The sequence below is a fragment of the Pyricularia oryzae genome, chromosome 4 (genome assembly GCF_000002495.2).
Source record: "Pyricularia oryzae 70-15 chromosome 4, whole genome shotgun sequence".
NCBI lineage: Eukaryota > Fungi > Ascomycota > Sordariomycetes > Magnaporthales > Pyriculariaceae > Pyricularia > Pyricularia oryzae.
The window spans coordinates 4,131,379-4,145,857 of NC_017851.1; the positions used below are offsets into that span (position 1 = coordinate 4,131,379).

Here is a 14,479-nt window from a genome sequence, read left to right on the forward strand (position 1 = left end):
AAGGTCATCTTGTTGGTTCACTCCAACCTCAGAGCTCAAGATGGAAAGGAACGATCAAAACCTCACGGCGCTCCAAAATCTGACCAAAAACGTCCAGTTCAACCTCGAGCACGAAAAGGATTGGACGGGCGTCAAGGTACACGACTCGGGAGCCGAGCGGCAGCTACTGTACGGCCTGCCGCCGCGCCGCATGTACGTGCACCCGGACGAGCAGATCGCCATCCTCAAGGCCGAGAAGGAGCTGGGCGGCGGTCAGCACATCCCGCAGCCCCCAGAGGTCGAGTGGGTGCTGCCCATGCACCTGGCCGAGAAGTGGACGGTCGAGCGGTTCGCCGCCGTCTTTGACTCGATCCCGCCCGTCCCGCCTGCGGTCGCCGAGCCTGCTGGTGGTCCTGATGATGGAAACACCAGCACTGCGAGCGAGGCGGCCGAGGTTGCGGCGACTTCCCTTGCGCAGCACTGGAGGGGCTCGGGGAGGGGCAAGCGGATCATCCTTGCGATTGTCCAGGACGACTCGACTATTTCTTACTATGTTATCCATGATGGCATCGTCAAGCCCAGACAAAACTGAGGCTCAAGTCTATTCGGCTAGGCTAAATGATATGAAGACGTTGCTAGCTACCTTGCCTACTTGGGTGACCTCAACCCTGGCTGACTTGCAAGAACCTTGCGAGAAGTGGCCTACAGCAGCAATGATACGGGGCGCCTTTTAGGGCGTGAAGATGACCTTTTGCACCTTTCTCTTGTCAAACATGTCATAGGCCTCCACTGCAGCGTCCAGTGGCAAGATCTTGTCAAACATAAAGCTAGAAGTTTGGCGGTGTCAGCATCGACGCATGATATGTGTGGGCACGACAAGATATCTGAGCGTAACGAGCTCCATACCTAAACTTGTCCTTTCTCTTCACGAGCAACTCAAGAGCATCTTCAAAGACGCCGCGCACAGGGCATCTTCCCATCTGGGTTCTCACGTTTTTGCTGCATTCGCCATCAGTGTCAACTTCGGGCATGGGGTGAAGGGGCATCTCATGGTCTCTTCTTGGGTGTTTGAGGGTATACTTACTCATAGGCCTCAGCCGCGGTCCAAGGGAGCTGTGAAACCACCCTACATGTCAGCCAAACATTCAAACGGTTCACCAGGCAGGAACTCCACCAGACAACAGGCTCACCTCTGTACTATGCACGCCAATGCTGCTGATAACCCCAAATGGTCTCAGGATATCAAAGGCCGTCCTCAACGCATCCTTGAGCCCGACAACCTCGACGACTGCATCCACTCCACGGCCCCCGGTCACCTCCATAATGCGTTTGAACATCCCCTCCCTATCAGTCACAAAGTTCAGCGGCTCTGCACCGAGGCCCCTGGCCAGATCCAAGCGGCTGTCGACACCGTCTATGGCGAAGAGGTGCTTGGGCTTGTGCTCGAGCGCCGCCACCACGGCACAGAGCCCGACGGGCCCACAGCCTATGACGACAACGACGGGGTCGGGCGTGGCCTCCAGGAGCTTGAATGCATTAGAGGCCCCAAAGTATCCAGTCGGCCAGATGTCGGCCATCAGGACGAGCACCTTGTCGTCTTCTGCGAACTCAGCTGGCGCCTTGACGACAGTCCCGTCCGCGAACGGCACGCGCACATACTCGGCCTGACCACCGTCCAGGCCTGCGGAGCCGAAAAGCTGGCTGTGCTCGCATCGGGAAGTCTGGGTCTTTTTGCAGTAGAAGCAGTCCATGCTGTGTCGGGTATTAGAATTTGCGTTTCTCTTTATTTCCCCTCGAGGTTGATATATGGGGGCGGGCATTGTTCTGTTTTGGGTAGTTGAATTAGACTTGCCAGGACACAGTGAAAGGCGATACGACCTTGTCTCCAACCTGGACGGTCTTGACAGCCGATCCTACTTCTGTGACGGTTCCCGTGAACTCGTGCCCCATGATGAACCCGCTCCCCGATTCTTCTATTCCTCGATAGGAATGGAGCTCACTGCATGCGCATAGCCATTATGAATTAGCGGTCGTTTCAACTCTGATGGAACCAGTATAGGCCTGAAAGTACAGAAGACGGGTGTTCAGGTTTACATACGACCCGCAAAGCCCACTGGCATGCACCTTTACAATGATATCCTTATCATCCTGCACTATGACCATAGTGGTAAGAGACGTTTTGTCAACCCAAAGCCTACTAGTCCAACATTATCTTTTTCCCAGCGTGTGAGTAAGTTTGTGCGTGACGAAAGACTTACGCTGAGGAACTGGTCGATCCTGAACCGAGATCTTATATGGTCCCTCGAACACAACCGCCTTCATGGTCTTTGGGGCAGCCGTCTCTGGTAAAAGGTTACTCGATGGACTCGGCGTGTTTATGTACAAAAGGGAACAATCAAAGCATCGACTTTGCTTTGATCATATTATTATTATTATTATTTTTTTTTTTTCGAAAAAGATGTAAATTTCCCAAGGTATCAAATACCTCCCTCCCCACTATCCAGTTTAGTCAGTTCCGCTCCGCTTATCGGCGATTTTGGCGGGTCTCCCCGGTATCCAGAAGTCAGTTCACCGAAGGCCAGTACAAGCCTCTCAATGCAATTATATTGGCATTGCATCCAATCGTTATAAATATACATACCTACACATAGAACAGACGCCGGCGTTTGGGCTTTGTCGTCAACAGCAAAAAAATCTCAACCATTTATGTAGATCGGGATCCTCCCTACTCGCGCCTCGCTCATTTACGGCAACGGCCCAATTTTTTTTTTTTTTTGACTGTCTACGACCTGCATCTATTATTGGGCTGCGGTTGTGTCACTGCTTCCGAAACCAATGCTCCTCAGCCGCCCTATCAAAAGGCAACCCGGTTGTCTGTAGTCCCCTGCCCTTTGGAAGCGACAAGTTCGAACGGTTACTCGCCTACAGACCAGAAATCTCGTGTCATATGCTCAAAGCATAGATGTGGGTACGCAGAAGTCATGCCGCTACGGACAGTCACGTACCGTACGTATAATAGGATGGTAGGTAGGTTTGGCAAGGTAGTAAATAAAGATTCCTCTGGACGGACGCATCTCTTGACTGGATGCGGGGCAATAGATAGGACCCCTCCGTTGATTCATCGACTTCCATCCAATCCACTGTACCACCCTCCGCCCCGTCCAACCCAATCCATCCGATGATGGTCCTGTAGTTTTTCTTATTTCCTTTCTATTTATTTCCTTGTGCCAATATCTGTGCCTGTCCGCCGTGGAGGTAGTGCAACCTCCCAGGAAAGATATGACAGGTGTGGGTATGGTATCAATCAGTTAAGGGTTGGGTGGCAATGACATTTCCGCATAAATGAGAGCACACTTTACTTTGGGAGAGTATTTGTATAGGTATGATACATGTCATGTTTATATATAAACAAACAGAAAGAAAGGGAAAGGGAATTCGTAAAACTTTGGTCTTCCACCATTTATCAACGAATTCCTTATCATATAACACCGAGGTAGTTAGGTAGGTTATTAGTACGTACACCTAAGACAAGAAGCCAAGGCGATCCTCAGCATCAGCCTTTGCCGAGAATTTTGTGTCTGCCTCTTTTTGTCTAGGGTGACCCTGTCCGTCTCGCAGAAGTTCGTGCGGCTCCAGCAGCAGTAGTAAGTGGCGGCTGAAATGCAATGAACTTCGGTTAAAATCACTCAAGTTGAACCCAGCAATTATACCATACCACACCTATATTGGCTCTTCTCGCTCTCGGCCCCCATGATCGAGATGAATCAAGCCTGACCACATGAAGCCAAGATGCTCTTTTTATTCACTCCAACGGCCGGGTAGGTCTTTTGTTCATACTGTACAGTTTATACATTGAACACTAGCGGGTTTGGGAATAGAAATCCTGTGTCCCCCTCCAACTCTCCTCACACACCCCCCGGGATTTGTCGCAAAAAAAAAAAAAAAAAAAAAAAAAACTCAGCTCGCACACTGGCCTCGGAAGCCTCGGCCGTCTAAAATACTCTTTTTTTGTAACTTTTCCCGAAGATCAAATGTAGCGGGTGACTGCGCATAACACGTCAGCGAAGCGGCGGCGGCGGCTGCTGCTGCTTAGGTTGGCTGGGAATGAATGCCCAATTTTGATTTGGTTCTCTTGTGCATGTTTTCCTAGCGAGCCAAGGATAAAAAAGGAGATGCATGGAGTCAAGACTAGGCACTCCGGGAAATCCCCTGGAACAAGACTAGATTTCGATTTTCAAGACGGGCTTCCCCACCTTAAAAAATGGTTTTTTTTTTCCTTTTTTCGGTTAAACTTGAGCAAAAGTACCAATAGCATGTAAATCGCAAATATTTCGTACGGACCTCTCTCTGCAATGGAGAAGTGTGAGAATATTCATCGTCTCAAACCAGAACGCACATAACAGCCCGAAACCGAAAACAGTAAACGAAACAATATACAGTGGGTGGGTCTTTGAAAGGCAAGACAGTGCGTAAAACAATTGGATCGGGAGGTGGGAAGGACGAACAGCAGAGTACCTAGTGCAGGGATCTCTGTTCTAGTTCTAGACGTCCCTTGCTAATCAATCACTCGGAGAGGAGGCAAGCTTGGTCTGTCCCGCATATCGGGGTAGGTTGCCCTGGCGGGCAAAAAAGCTGAGCCGCAGAAATGAACGAACTCTATGATGTCTCTCTCTGAGAGATTGGTCGAGGCGGCACTTCAGTGTTATCAACATGCCTGACAGTCAGGATTCGTTTGACATACACACGTACGCGCACACGTAGCCAGGCATGAAATGCCGATCCAGACGTCACAACAGTTCGCTCCTGATTCCTCACCCGAACAACGACCCGAAGGCCGACCCCAAATATCTTTTTTTTTTTTTTGCTTCTCCTCTCTTTCCCCCTTCGGCAGCACACTCTCCCTTGTTCCGCTCTTCATCGGGACCCCGCGCGGAAGGAGCACAGACCAAATAAAGTAGGTGCCGTCGCAGCCCATGTCGATTGAAGGGGGATCACCGATGCCCGAAAGCCTGCCAGAATATTTCCGGGCGTCCTTTGATGGGAATTTCTCAAAGGGGGTCCGAATGGCCCAGACCCCTCTTCAAAATCTACCAAGTAATACGCAGTAGCAAGGTGGGAAACGACGATTGCTACGACGCAAGAGGTGAACTAAGCCACACTATTCCCCCCAATATTTTGTCTTGTAAAAAACCTACTACCCCACATCAAGCATGCATCAAATGCGGAGACGGATGCGAGGTTCTGGTCCGTCTGGTTCTTTCGATGGCTGACCCCAGGTTTCCAATAACACCTGCAAGCTGGGGGTTGGTTGTGAATGGCAAGACGAATGTGTTTTCGCTACGTCGACAATGGGGACTTTTCTGCGAAACCTTGTTTTTATTGCTATCTTTTTAGTCCAAGGGATATTTTGTTGTCTCCCTAGGAGGAGGAAAATCAAGAAAGTAATGCATCGACCGGTGTGAATCTTGGCCGGGGTCATATCTCACTGATTCATGTTTGTGTGATCGTCCGTTTTTATTCTATTTTATTTGTGCTATGTATGTTCCGTAAGCAGTTGTCATTCCATACGTCTATTTGGCGAACAGGAGCAGTCAGTGTTGTGGGCTGTCTAGGTTGTCAAAATACTTTGCATTGCAACTGTGGCTGCAAGATGTTTGGAACAGATGCAATGCTGGGTAAGTGAGCTGCAGTTGACCGTTTGTCGGCCCCTCAAAAGGCCCGCTAGCTTTATCAGAAGAAGCAAAGCCCCGGAGGTATGGAGTCCTTAGGTTTTGGACGTGCAAAGGAGTCTAGATTCGATATCCTGCGCTGTCACTCGCTGGATCTACTGTACTGGCCCGTCGAACTTCACGTTTTCTTTTGGTTGAATATCCATCCCCCTGTCGAGTTACCTATAGCATAGGGAGGCGTTGCCACAAGGCGGGCACGTTGGTTGTATTGTCAATGCCTTTTATAGTACAGTTGCATTTTCAGACAGCTTGGCTCTAACCTAGGACACTTTGAAAAGGGACAAAAGAGAGCAACTTCATTTTGTCACTAACAAAATATTTTAGGAACCGATAAAGCCGGAGAGATGCTGGAAGAAGGCCGACCCGTAATCAATGCATGACAACGAGTAGTGGACATGTCAGACTTGCCAAGGTCTCTCGGAGATCGAAACGAAGAAGGGCTTTTGCCATTAGGAGTAAACTTGGGGTGCTCTTAGCATGGCAGCCTGACAGTCATCTTCAATCAATTAGCGGTCGAGTTGGCGGGCCAAGAAGACTTGGCAGGACGAATCTAGCTGGAGCTTCCCCGCGCCAGGGTCCACAAGCTTCCAACCCAACCCAACTTGTGTTAGCAAGAGTTGTACCGTAGGTACCCAGATATATAAACATACAAAGCACACTGTGCACCGCACCGCACGCGCACCTACCTCTCCAAGGATCGGATCGAAGTAGTGGCTCTCTCTCTCTCTCTCTCTCTTTTTTTTTTTTTTTTTTTTTTTTTTTTTTTTTTTCCTCCATGCAAATTTGTTTGCAGGGTTTTAGCAAGGTTGTATTGTAATTATTGCAAGTAAAAATGGCGGATGCTGTGTTTTGCCCGTCAAGTTGCTTCTGTCGTGCATTATCTTCACCGCATTTAATTTTTTTTTTTTCGCAGAGCGATGTGGCAACGTATTTGCGGCTCAGCCAAAAGCCTCACGGTCGAGATCTTTCGGAACCAGGCAGAAGCAAGATATACAGGAAAGAAAAAAGAAAAAGAAGGACGTTTTTGCAGCGATGCGTGCAGGAGCCGATCCTTGGTAATTGCACAAGTGGGAGGGAGACCAAGTGGTGCTGCGTTGCATTTGCGGCTTAGGTGCTAGCATAGCATTCATGTCCAGTCACCTTGTGACAGGCGAAAGAAGTATGAGCAGAATTGGTTGATTAACACACGGGTCGACGGGAGCGGCTCAGCAAAATCTCCACTTCCCTCTGCAGACTGCAGGTCTAACTGGTCTTTTTTTTTACTGGTACCTGTGTTGACAAGCGGCGCCTTATCCTTTGAGTGGCTGTGGGCGCCCGAGAGAAACCAATGAAAGCCGCACTAGGTTACGAAAAAGCCTGGCAACCCTTGCCAAAGCCTGGAGGATGAGCTTTGAGTGAGGTGCATACGATGGATTTTATACAACAAGCGCATTGGAGGCTTTTTTGGTCTTTGAGGGCCTTCCTACGAAGTAACTGAGCAGGCGAGTACTTGCAAAGACAGACCCCTTGTAGGGCGGGCGGCAAGATACTTGGGAACCCTTGTCGCCCAATTTTGCGGGAAGGGTCCAGTTTATTTGGATTTTACTTATTTTAATTTATCCTTTAGCTCGCTCTAGGTAATTTAGTCATTTCCCTCTGTCTTTTTTTTCCCTGCCTCGGATAGATCAGTGTGTTTGTTCCACTTTGAAATCAATACACACCGGTAGGTATCTACATCAGCTAGAAGGTACATACCTTTATTACATACCTTGCTAGACTTACGAAGTATCAACGGAAGGGAAAGGCCGGCCAGGGAAAGCCGGGCAGATTAGAATCCCTTTAACTCCCGTTGTTTGTTTGCCTCACCCCCTTCACGAGACTTGGTCAAAAAATAGGCGCTTCCCCGCTACTGGAGACTCACTCAATACACCAGACTGCATTCCTTTCACCACTTATTTGCCTCACTCCTCCAAACCCCCCAGCTGTCGTACATCCTGATTTCTTCACCAATCTTCCATCATTTACACTGATCCAAACAGTCAGTCTTCTCCCGCACGACGACGAGAGAGGCAACTGAAGAAAAAAAAAAAAGAAAGAAAAAGAAAGAAAAAAAAAAACAGTTTCTGTGTTGTAGCTTGGTACAATCAACAGCCTCGTCAGCCGCTTCGTTACCAGTCTTTCAGTAAAATAAAGACAAGCAGAAGCAAAAAACCCAAGAGCTGAATGTGGCCCCGCCTGCTCCGTGCCATGAACAACAAGCGCAATTAAAAAGGAAAACCCCCCGCCTCCCAAGTGTTACCTCACGAGTCGTTACGCGCATCCAGACAGACAGACGCCCCCCCCCCCAGACAAAGGACTCACCCAGATTGCGACCGGGTCGTCGCTATCAATCTATTGCTCCCCACTCACTCATCATACGGAGGGTTTTGCCTGCAATTATTTGCTGTTTTTGCTGTTATTGTTGTCGTTCATTCGCATACCTAACCTGCCATACCACCCCCTATCTATTTTCAACCTTGATTGACTTTCTTCCCATGAAAATAACCTACCTGTTCTTGCCTGAAATCAATCGTACGTACCTTTTGGCTTTCATCACATCACAAACTTTAGATTATTGTTGGCACTGTGACGCCCCCGCCTCCCCAGATCACAGTACAGCGCGCACTGTACGGCAGCAGCCCACACCTTTCGCGTCCATCGCATCGCTGGGTGTTGCTGGACTATCCGTTAGCATAACGCCCTACCCCCGCGCTGGGGAACGGAGCTGGGGAGGCTCTGGTCGTTTTGCCCAGACTGAACCAACGCCACGGCATTGCAACCCCCTTTGACTGCCGTGTGATTTTTCTTTGGGCAAAAGAAAGAAAGATTGAAAATAAAGAACGATAGGTAAGGCTGCTCGAAGTATTGTTCTTTCTGGGTCACACTCAACCGCCTACCACCGACCAGCAAAAAGTCGTACCACCCAGGACTGACTATTCTGCATTGTTGCAGATTCCAGTCTACTATCCTCACTTGGGCGACTGTGGTGGTGTACGGAAGAAGCTGTTTAATGGACCTCGGATCGTCGGCTTGTTCAAATTCAGGTCCATAAGAAGGCTGGTTTTCCATCATAGCGAGGAGTGTAAGAGAAGCAGCTACCAAACAGGTTCTCAGACTTCGACACGATACCCATCGATCTGCTGAATCCTATAGCACCGACGAGAAGCCAAACGACTCGCCACTTTTCTTCGTTTATATGCCAGCTCCCGCCGCGCGCTCATGGCGCACTGAAACCCAACAAGTCAACGCCTGAGCTGCAACACCTATAAACAAATGCGCCATGACATCGTGGTCCACTGCTCCAGGTACCGCCGCCCGAGAAGACGTTTACGATCCCGATGAAGTGGTACCAAAAAACAGTCCGTTATTTCGGCCCCTAGAGAGGGTCGACCTCAAGTTATCCCCTACCTCATCTGTCGAACTCGCCGACCAAAAGCGCTACGCCGACGACGCCTCTAGCCCCGAAGGATCAGAAGGCAAGCCAGGCCGTTCGGGACGCGGGGCAAACCTAGGTGATGGGGTGCTGATCGCATTCCTTGACACGGATGGTAGGAATAGGGAAACGGCGTATCTAGCTGCGCGTCAGGCACTGCCGTCAGATTGTTCCGAGGATACAGAGCACCTCGACTCGGATGATTCTGGCGACGAGGCTGGCGCCCTGGCTTCTAGTCGAAGAGGCAGCAAGACATCTCGGAGTCACACTGTCGCTGCCGCAAGCGCGCCGAATAAGATAGACGCTATGTTGGTAGATGCGAGGACCCCGCCGCAGCCCACAGGAGATGGATCCCCTCCAGCTTTAAACGATTTGCAATCTCTGGCTAGCAGTGCCCTCGGCGCGCTGAACTTTGGAGACCATCGAGCTGGAATCGGAAATGCGAAGTCGCGACCACCCACAAACCTCAACGTATCATCAGATCGTAACAGGATCCTGGTGGATAGGGGAGGTAGGCGCGATGGGCCCCTCAAGAGCTCAGGGGGCGGGTTGGAGAAGGATGATCAAGACCGAATAGCGGAAGACCGAAACCCACCGCTCAGCGCCACATCTCCATACAGCCCGCGCAGTGGCGCATACGCCCATTCGCCGCCGCAGTCAGGCCTCTCTCCTATTTACGCTGGGATACTCAGATCTCCAGCATCGATCTCAACACGCAGCCATGCTGGTGAGCTGCCACCGATTCAAGGAGTTTCATCCAGGTCAGACTCGAACGCTAGTCAGAATCCTCTACCGTCAATTCGTGATACCTTGGGAGACATTGGCAGTTTTGGCGAGACAAGCCCTGGAAGTCGACGCGGCTCACTTTTCCCGCATTCCCCGCCAGGTGGACTGCCGCCGCTTGGCAGTTTGACCGTTGGTTCACCGCCACTGTCACCAAATGACGGCTATCGAAGATCAGACCTCCCGTCTCCTGGATACAGTCTTTCAGCGGCCCCAAGTCCTTACTACGCTCATCACCCGGTTAATAATTACCCGCGGCACAGCATCGACTATAGTAGTAGCAGCGCAACGGAGACTCCCGGCAGCACCGGCGACTATGTCTCACCACCTGCGAATGCACAAACCGCTGCCTCTGATCGCAATAATGCCGAAGGCCTGTCGATGCCACATGGGACCTTTGTGTGTACGTTTCCAGGGTGTCCCGCACCGCCGTTCCATACCCAATATCTTCTCAATTCACACGCCAACGTGCACTCTTCGTCACGCCCGTGGTACTGTTCGGTCAAGAACTGCCCTCGCAGCGAAGGGGGCAAAGGCTTCAAGCGCAAGAACGAGATGATCAGACACGGCCTAGTGCACGAGTCACCAGGATACATATGTCCTTTCTGTCCGGATCGAGAACACAAATACCCTAGACCTGATAACCTGCAACGGCATGTTAGGGTACACCATGTCGACAAGGACAAGGACGACCCGATGCTGCGCGAGGTACTGGCACAGCGTCCAGATGGGCCCAGTCGCGGACGGCGAAGACGACATGGTCCAGGATGATGAGAGACACAGGTCGGCGTGGTTTACACACGTTGGGGTGTTCTTGGCTTGCTAGAACCGAGAAACGAGGAGTACATTGGATGATAACACCATCGTATTCATCTGATCCTGAGGGCCTTTGGCTCTTATCATTCCTTGAATTTGGAATTGACTAGCACAAGAGACTTTGCTTGCCAAGCCCACAGCCGATGACCGAGCAAACTCTGAAAGAAGAAAACCGGACCACGCTTGTTTGAATTTCCTTTGTAAATGATATGGTAGCGAATCTCTTGTTTCCCACATTATGTCTGATGTTAACACGCCGGTGGTGATGGATGGAGTCTGGAGTTTCTTTACTATACCACACTTTTTCTGCGCCAGCCCTGGATATTGGTTTTGGCTTTTCTAGTTTGCTTGTGCTTGTGTTTTTTTTTTCTACACCGGATGGATCACGTCAGCCTTTTGTGGGCTACCGGATGATGTGTGTACTGGCTTTTTTTTGTCTTCGGGATTTTCTTTGGGAGGACAGCCATGGCATCGTTGGCAGCTTTTGCTTGGAATATGTTTGTCTCAGAGGCAGTTTATATTATTTAGGACGGCTCGAATCTACTCCTTCCTGCGGAGCTTTTGCCTGTAGCCTATATATTTGAGAATACGTCGACGTGTGGCCAGTTTCTTGACGATGACTTGAGATATGTCCGAGGAGATGATGATGGTCTCTTCCCCGCAACAAACTCCAAAGGGATTTCCCATCTCCGAGATGGGGGGATGATTGTTCTGTCAACACTGAACGTAAAATATCGCGGCAAAAGAAAAAGGAATTGACAAAAACACAGGTTCGATTTTCTCATCCCCGATCCAAATCGAGGTTTCAGGTTCCAAAGATGCCATATCGAAGATGGTAACCTAAGGAGTTCCGGCATTGTCAAGATGTCTGATATTGTCTGGCACCTAATGGGCTCATACCATACTGCAGTATCACAGAGTTGGACCGATAACAGCCTCGATTCTCATATTCATATAAAAAAGTATATATATATATGTATGGGTGGGATTTGTATGCCCAGAGAAGGAGAAGAAGAAAAAAGGTTGACGCTAAAAACAGCTCGCTTTCATGCTTAAACTTGACAAAAAAACATAAAAAAACCCTCGAAGTCTAGAACAGAGTCAACAACGAACCGGAGAAGATTCCTCCGACGAGCAAGAGAGTCGGAACGGCCCGGGCGATGGCGCCAGAGCCAGACCTGTTGCCGCCGTTCTGCGACAGGCCCGAAGTGGCAGCGACGGGCTGCGAGACGGCAACGGCGCCGGGAACAGGGTTGCTGCCCTTGCCGATCTCCTTGACGTTGCTCTTGGTAGCGTTGAAGCTGGTCTGAGCGAGCGAGATGGCGTTGTTTTCGAGGTCGTAGACGACGTAGGCGGAGCGGAGGAACGTGTCACCTAGAACATTGGTGCCCTTGCCGGCCGGGGCGACGCCAAACAGGCAGGCGGGGACGCCGTTGCGGAACGAGGGCCGGCGGCCGTTGGAAGTTACCAGGTCCAAGACGAGCTCGTTCATGGGCACGACGATGGGGATGCCGGAAAAGCTAAAGGTCAACGAGTTGGCCTGGTCCCTGGCGAGGGAGCAGGGGACGTATGCGGCGCCCTCGTTGCTGTCGTACTGGGCGCCCACGGCGCTGTACATGTTCTTTACGATGTCGTCGGGCAGGTAGGTGAGCGAGGAACCCGAGTCGAGCAGCACGGCCAGGGCCAGCTTGTCACCGCCAATGCTTGCCGAGGTCAAGGAGACAGAGGTCAAGGTGATGAGAAACTCGGCCATGCGGCCACCGTTGGGCTGGATCGGGACGGTCTGCAGCGTTCCCGTGTACTGCTCCGTGTCGATGCCACCAAACAGGATGCTGCCCTTGTTGGACTGCAGGTCATTGAGGTAAAGGCTGTAGGCGTTGGAAGCGATCAGGCCCTCCTCGACCATGCGCGAGGGGAGGTTGCGGTACGGCTTGAGCTGAGCACGTCCGACCTGCACCTCGTTGGCCTCATAACCGACGCCCAGAATTCCCTGCGCCGAACTGCTCGTGTATCCGATTCCGAACTGGAGGCGGTCGATCTTGGTGTTGCCCACCGTGACCATATCGGAGACATAGTCGCCATTGGCGCCTGAGCCGTCAACGTACGAGATGTTGAAGACACTGTTGATGTATTGATATGTAGAGGAGCTGTTTGCGCTAAAGGTTCCGGCAAATCTGCACGGCTGCGACGAGACGGAACAGAGTTTCGAGTCGGGCGTGTTGACCCACAGGTCACTGCTGCCGGTGTCAAGGTGAAGACGTAGCTTCTGCGGTGGCGTGCCGATGGAGACGTTGACAAAGTACAGCGTCTGCTCGTTGTCGAGAGTAGCCATGACGGCGGCTCTCCTCCTTAACCTGTCCCGCTCCAAGGGATTCGGGATGTGCTGCCTTTCCGTCTCCAGGCCAATTACCCTCGGCGCAGCTGGTGTGCCCGAGGCCCTCCTCGGTATCGTTGATCCATTTGTGATTGAAGAGGCCAGTGATGCCGCCAAGGCCAGTGATGCTATTAACCTCATGGTAGCTGTTTGCGTTTGATGTGTACCGTATGTTTCTCTCTCCCCCGACTCCAACAACCAACAACCAACTAGGTGGATGATAGGATGTAGGAGATCTCCAAACAGCGCCTGCCTTTTTCTTCCAAAAGACGGGTTAGGGCAGAAAAAATATCGAACCGTCTCGGGACGGGTGCTACCGTTCAAAATGCGGGCGATGCTACCCGTGAGCAAGGTTTAGTCTAAGTCTAGATATTAAGGCGCCGGACCGAAGAAGTGGTGGATCCAGCCAACAAACGGGTAGAAGAAAGTTAGGAAAAAAGAAAAGAGTTAAAGATCAAGCTAAATACGGGTCGCGGACACAGAGTAGATAAACGAAGGACCAGAGAGAGAAAAACAAAAATGACTATTGCAGCTCTTTGCTGCGATGGACTCGACCTCAAGTCCAGCCTTAGCAGTCTAGCTGGTAGCAACAAAAAAAAGCCGAACCAAGAGAGAAACGGACGTAGTGGGAAAGTCCGGGTGGCGGGCCAAGTGGTTTTGACGGCCAGGGGATCCGTTCTGGCGGCTCAAAACGACGGCTATTTTTGACCAGGGGGCGGAAGGGGATTTTGGAATGTGGGGGGTTCGATTGTTCGCCCGGGGATAGACCTAGCCAAGTCTGTAACAGAGTCGAGGTTGGTAAGGGTAAAAAGGCAGGCCCCTGTGATATTATAGGGTGCTTTTTTTTAGAGAGAGAAAGAGAGAGAGAGAGACGCCGAAAGGGAGAGAGGAAGAAGACAGCGAGGAACAACGATAAGATAAAAAAAATAAGGAGTAGGATGAAAAGAGAGATAGTTTGGAAGAGGTTCCTGCGCAATAGTGTTTGGCGCAGAGTGTGACTTTGAGCCCAAGCCTGACTCGAACAGAGACAAGGGATAGACGAGCTTAAGCGTTACAAGACGTTTGAGCGACCGGTTGGAACGGGTCGGGAATATCGTTGGAGGCCGCAAGACAAAAAGAAAACAGGTGCCAAATAGTAACCTAACTGCCTAGAGAACCCAAAACTCCAGGGCTAGAAAAGGCATTAATGATCTGCTCGGGGGTTGTTTACATAGTAAAAGGCCTGGCCCACGGGGTGACTGAGTGACGTTCTAGTGTGATGTTGTTGGATGCATTACACACATCCCCACAACCTTCAGCTCTTCCGCCCGCGTCCCGGTCATGGAGTCGTCTCGCGGGTGGCTCAGC

General features: G+C 50.9%; 5 protein-coding genes across 5 annotated transcripts; 2 read left to right on the plus strand and 3 right to left on the minus strand.

Annotated features, from left to right (window-relative positions):
* Positions 1–40: 40 nt before the first annotated feature.
* Positions 41–571, plus strand: MGG_06330 (uncharacterized protein; the record flags this gene model as incomplete). Its single annotated transcript, XM_003717205.1, has 1 exon — positions 41–571. One exon carries the CDS (start codon positions 41–43, stop codon positions 569–571), a length of 531 nt encoding a protein of 176 aa, XP_003717253.1.
* Positions 572–709: 138 nt separating this feature from the next.
* MGG_06329 (S-(hydroxymethyl)glutathione dehydrogenase) lies at positions 710–2,301 on the minus strand (the record flags this gene model as incomplete). Its single annotated transcript, XM_003717206.1, has 7 exons — positions 710–806; positions 886–978; positions 1,064–1,092; positions 1,170–1,731; positions 1,838–1,978; positions 2,078–2,132; positions 2,238–2,301. The coding sequence occupies 7 exons, from the start codon at positions 2,299–2,301 to the stop codon at positions 710–712; spliced, it is 1,041 nt and encodes a 346-aa protein (XP_003717254.1).
* A 2,527-nt stretch (positions 2,302–4,828) lies between these two features.
* On the minus strand, positions 4,829–5,473 carry MGG_17193 (uncharacterized protein; the record flags this gene model as incomplete). The annotated part of the gene is made up of 3 exons (XM_003717207.1): positions 4,829–5,066; positions 5,175–5,269; positions 5,466–5,473. 3 exons carry the CDS (start codon positions 5,471–5,473, stop codon positions 4,894–4,896), a joined length of 276 nt encoding a protein of 91 aa, XP_003717255.1. The 3' UTR covers positions 4,829–4,893.
* A 1,902-nt stretch (positions 5,474–7,375) lies between these two features.
* On the plus strand, positions 7,376–11,360 carry MGG_06328 (C2H2 type zinc finger domain-containing protein). Its single transcript, XM_003717208.1, has 2 exons — positions 7,376–8,573; positions 8,679–11,360. Exon 2 carries the CDS (start codon positions 9,007–9,009, stop codon positions 10,711–10,713), a length of 1,707 nt encoding a protein of 568 aa, XP_003717256.1. The 5' UTR covers positions 7,376–8,573; positions 8,679–9,006; the 3' UTR covers positions 10,714–11,360.
* A 310-nt stretch (positions 11,361–11,670) lies between these two features.
* MGG_06327 (candidapepsin-3) lies at positions 11,671–14,317 on the minus strand. The gene has a single exon (XM_003717209.1). It carries the CDS (start codon positions 13,271–13,273, stop codon positions 11,849–11,851), a length of 1,425 nt encoding a protein of 474 aa, XP_003717257.1. The 5' UTR covers positions 13,274–14,317; the 3' UTR covers positions 11,671–11,848.
* Positions 14,318–14,479: the final 162 nt, after the last annotated feature.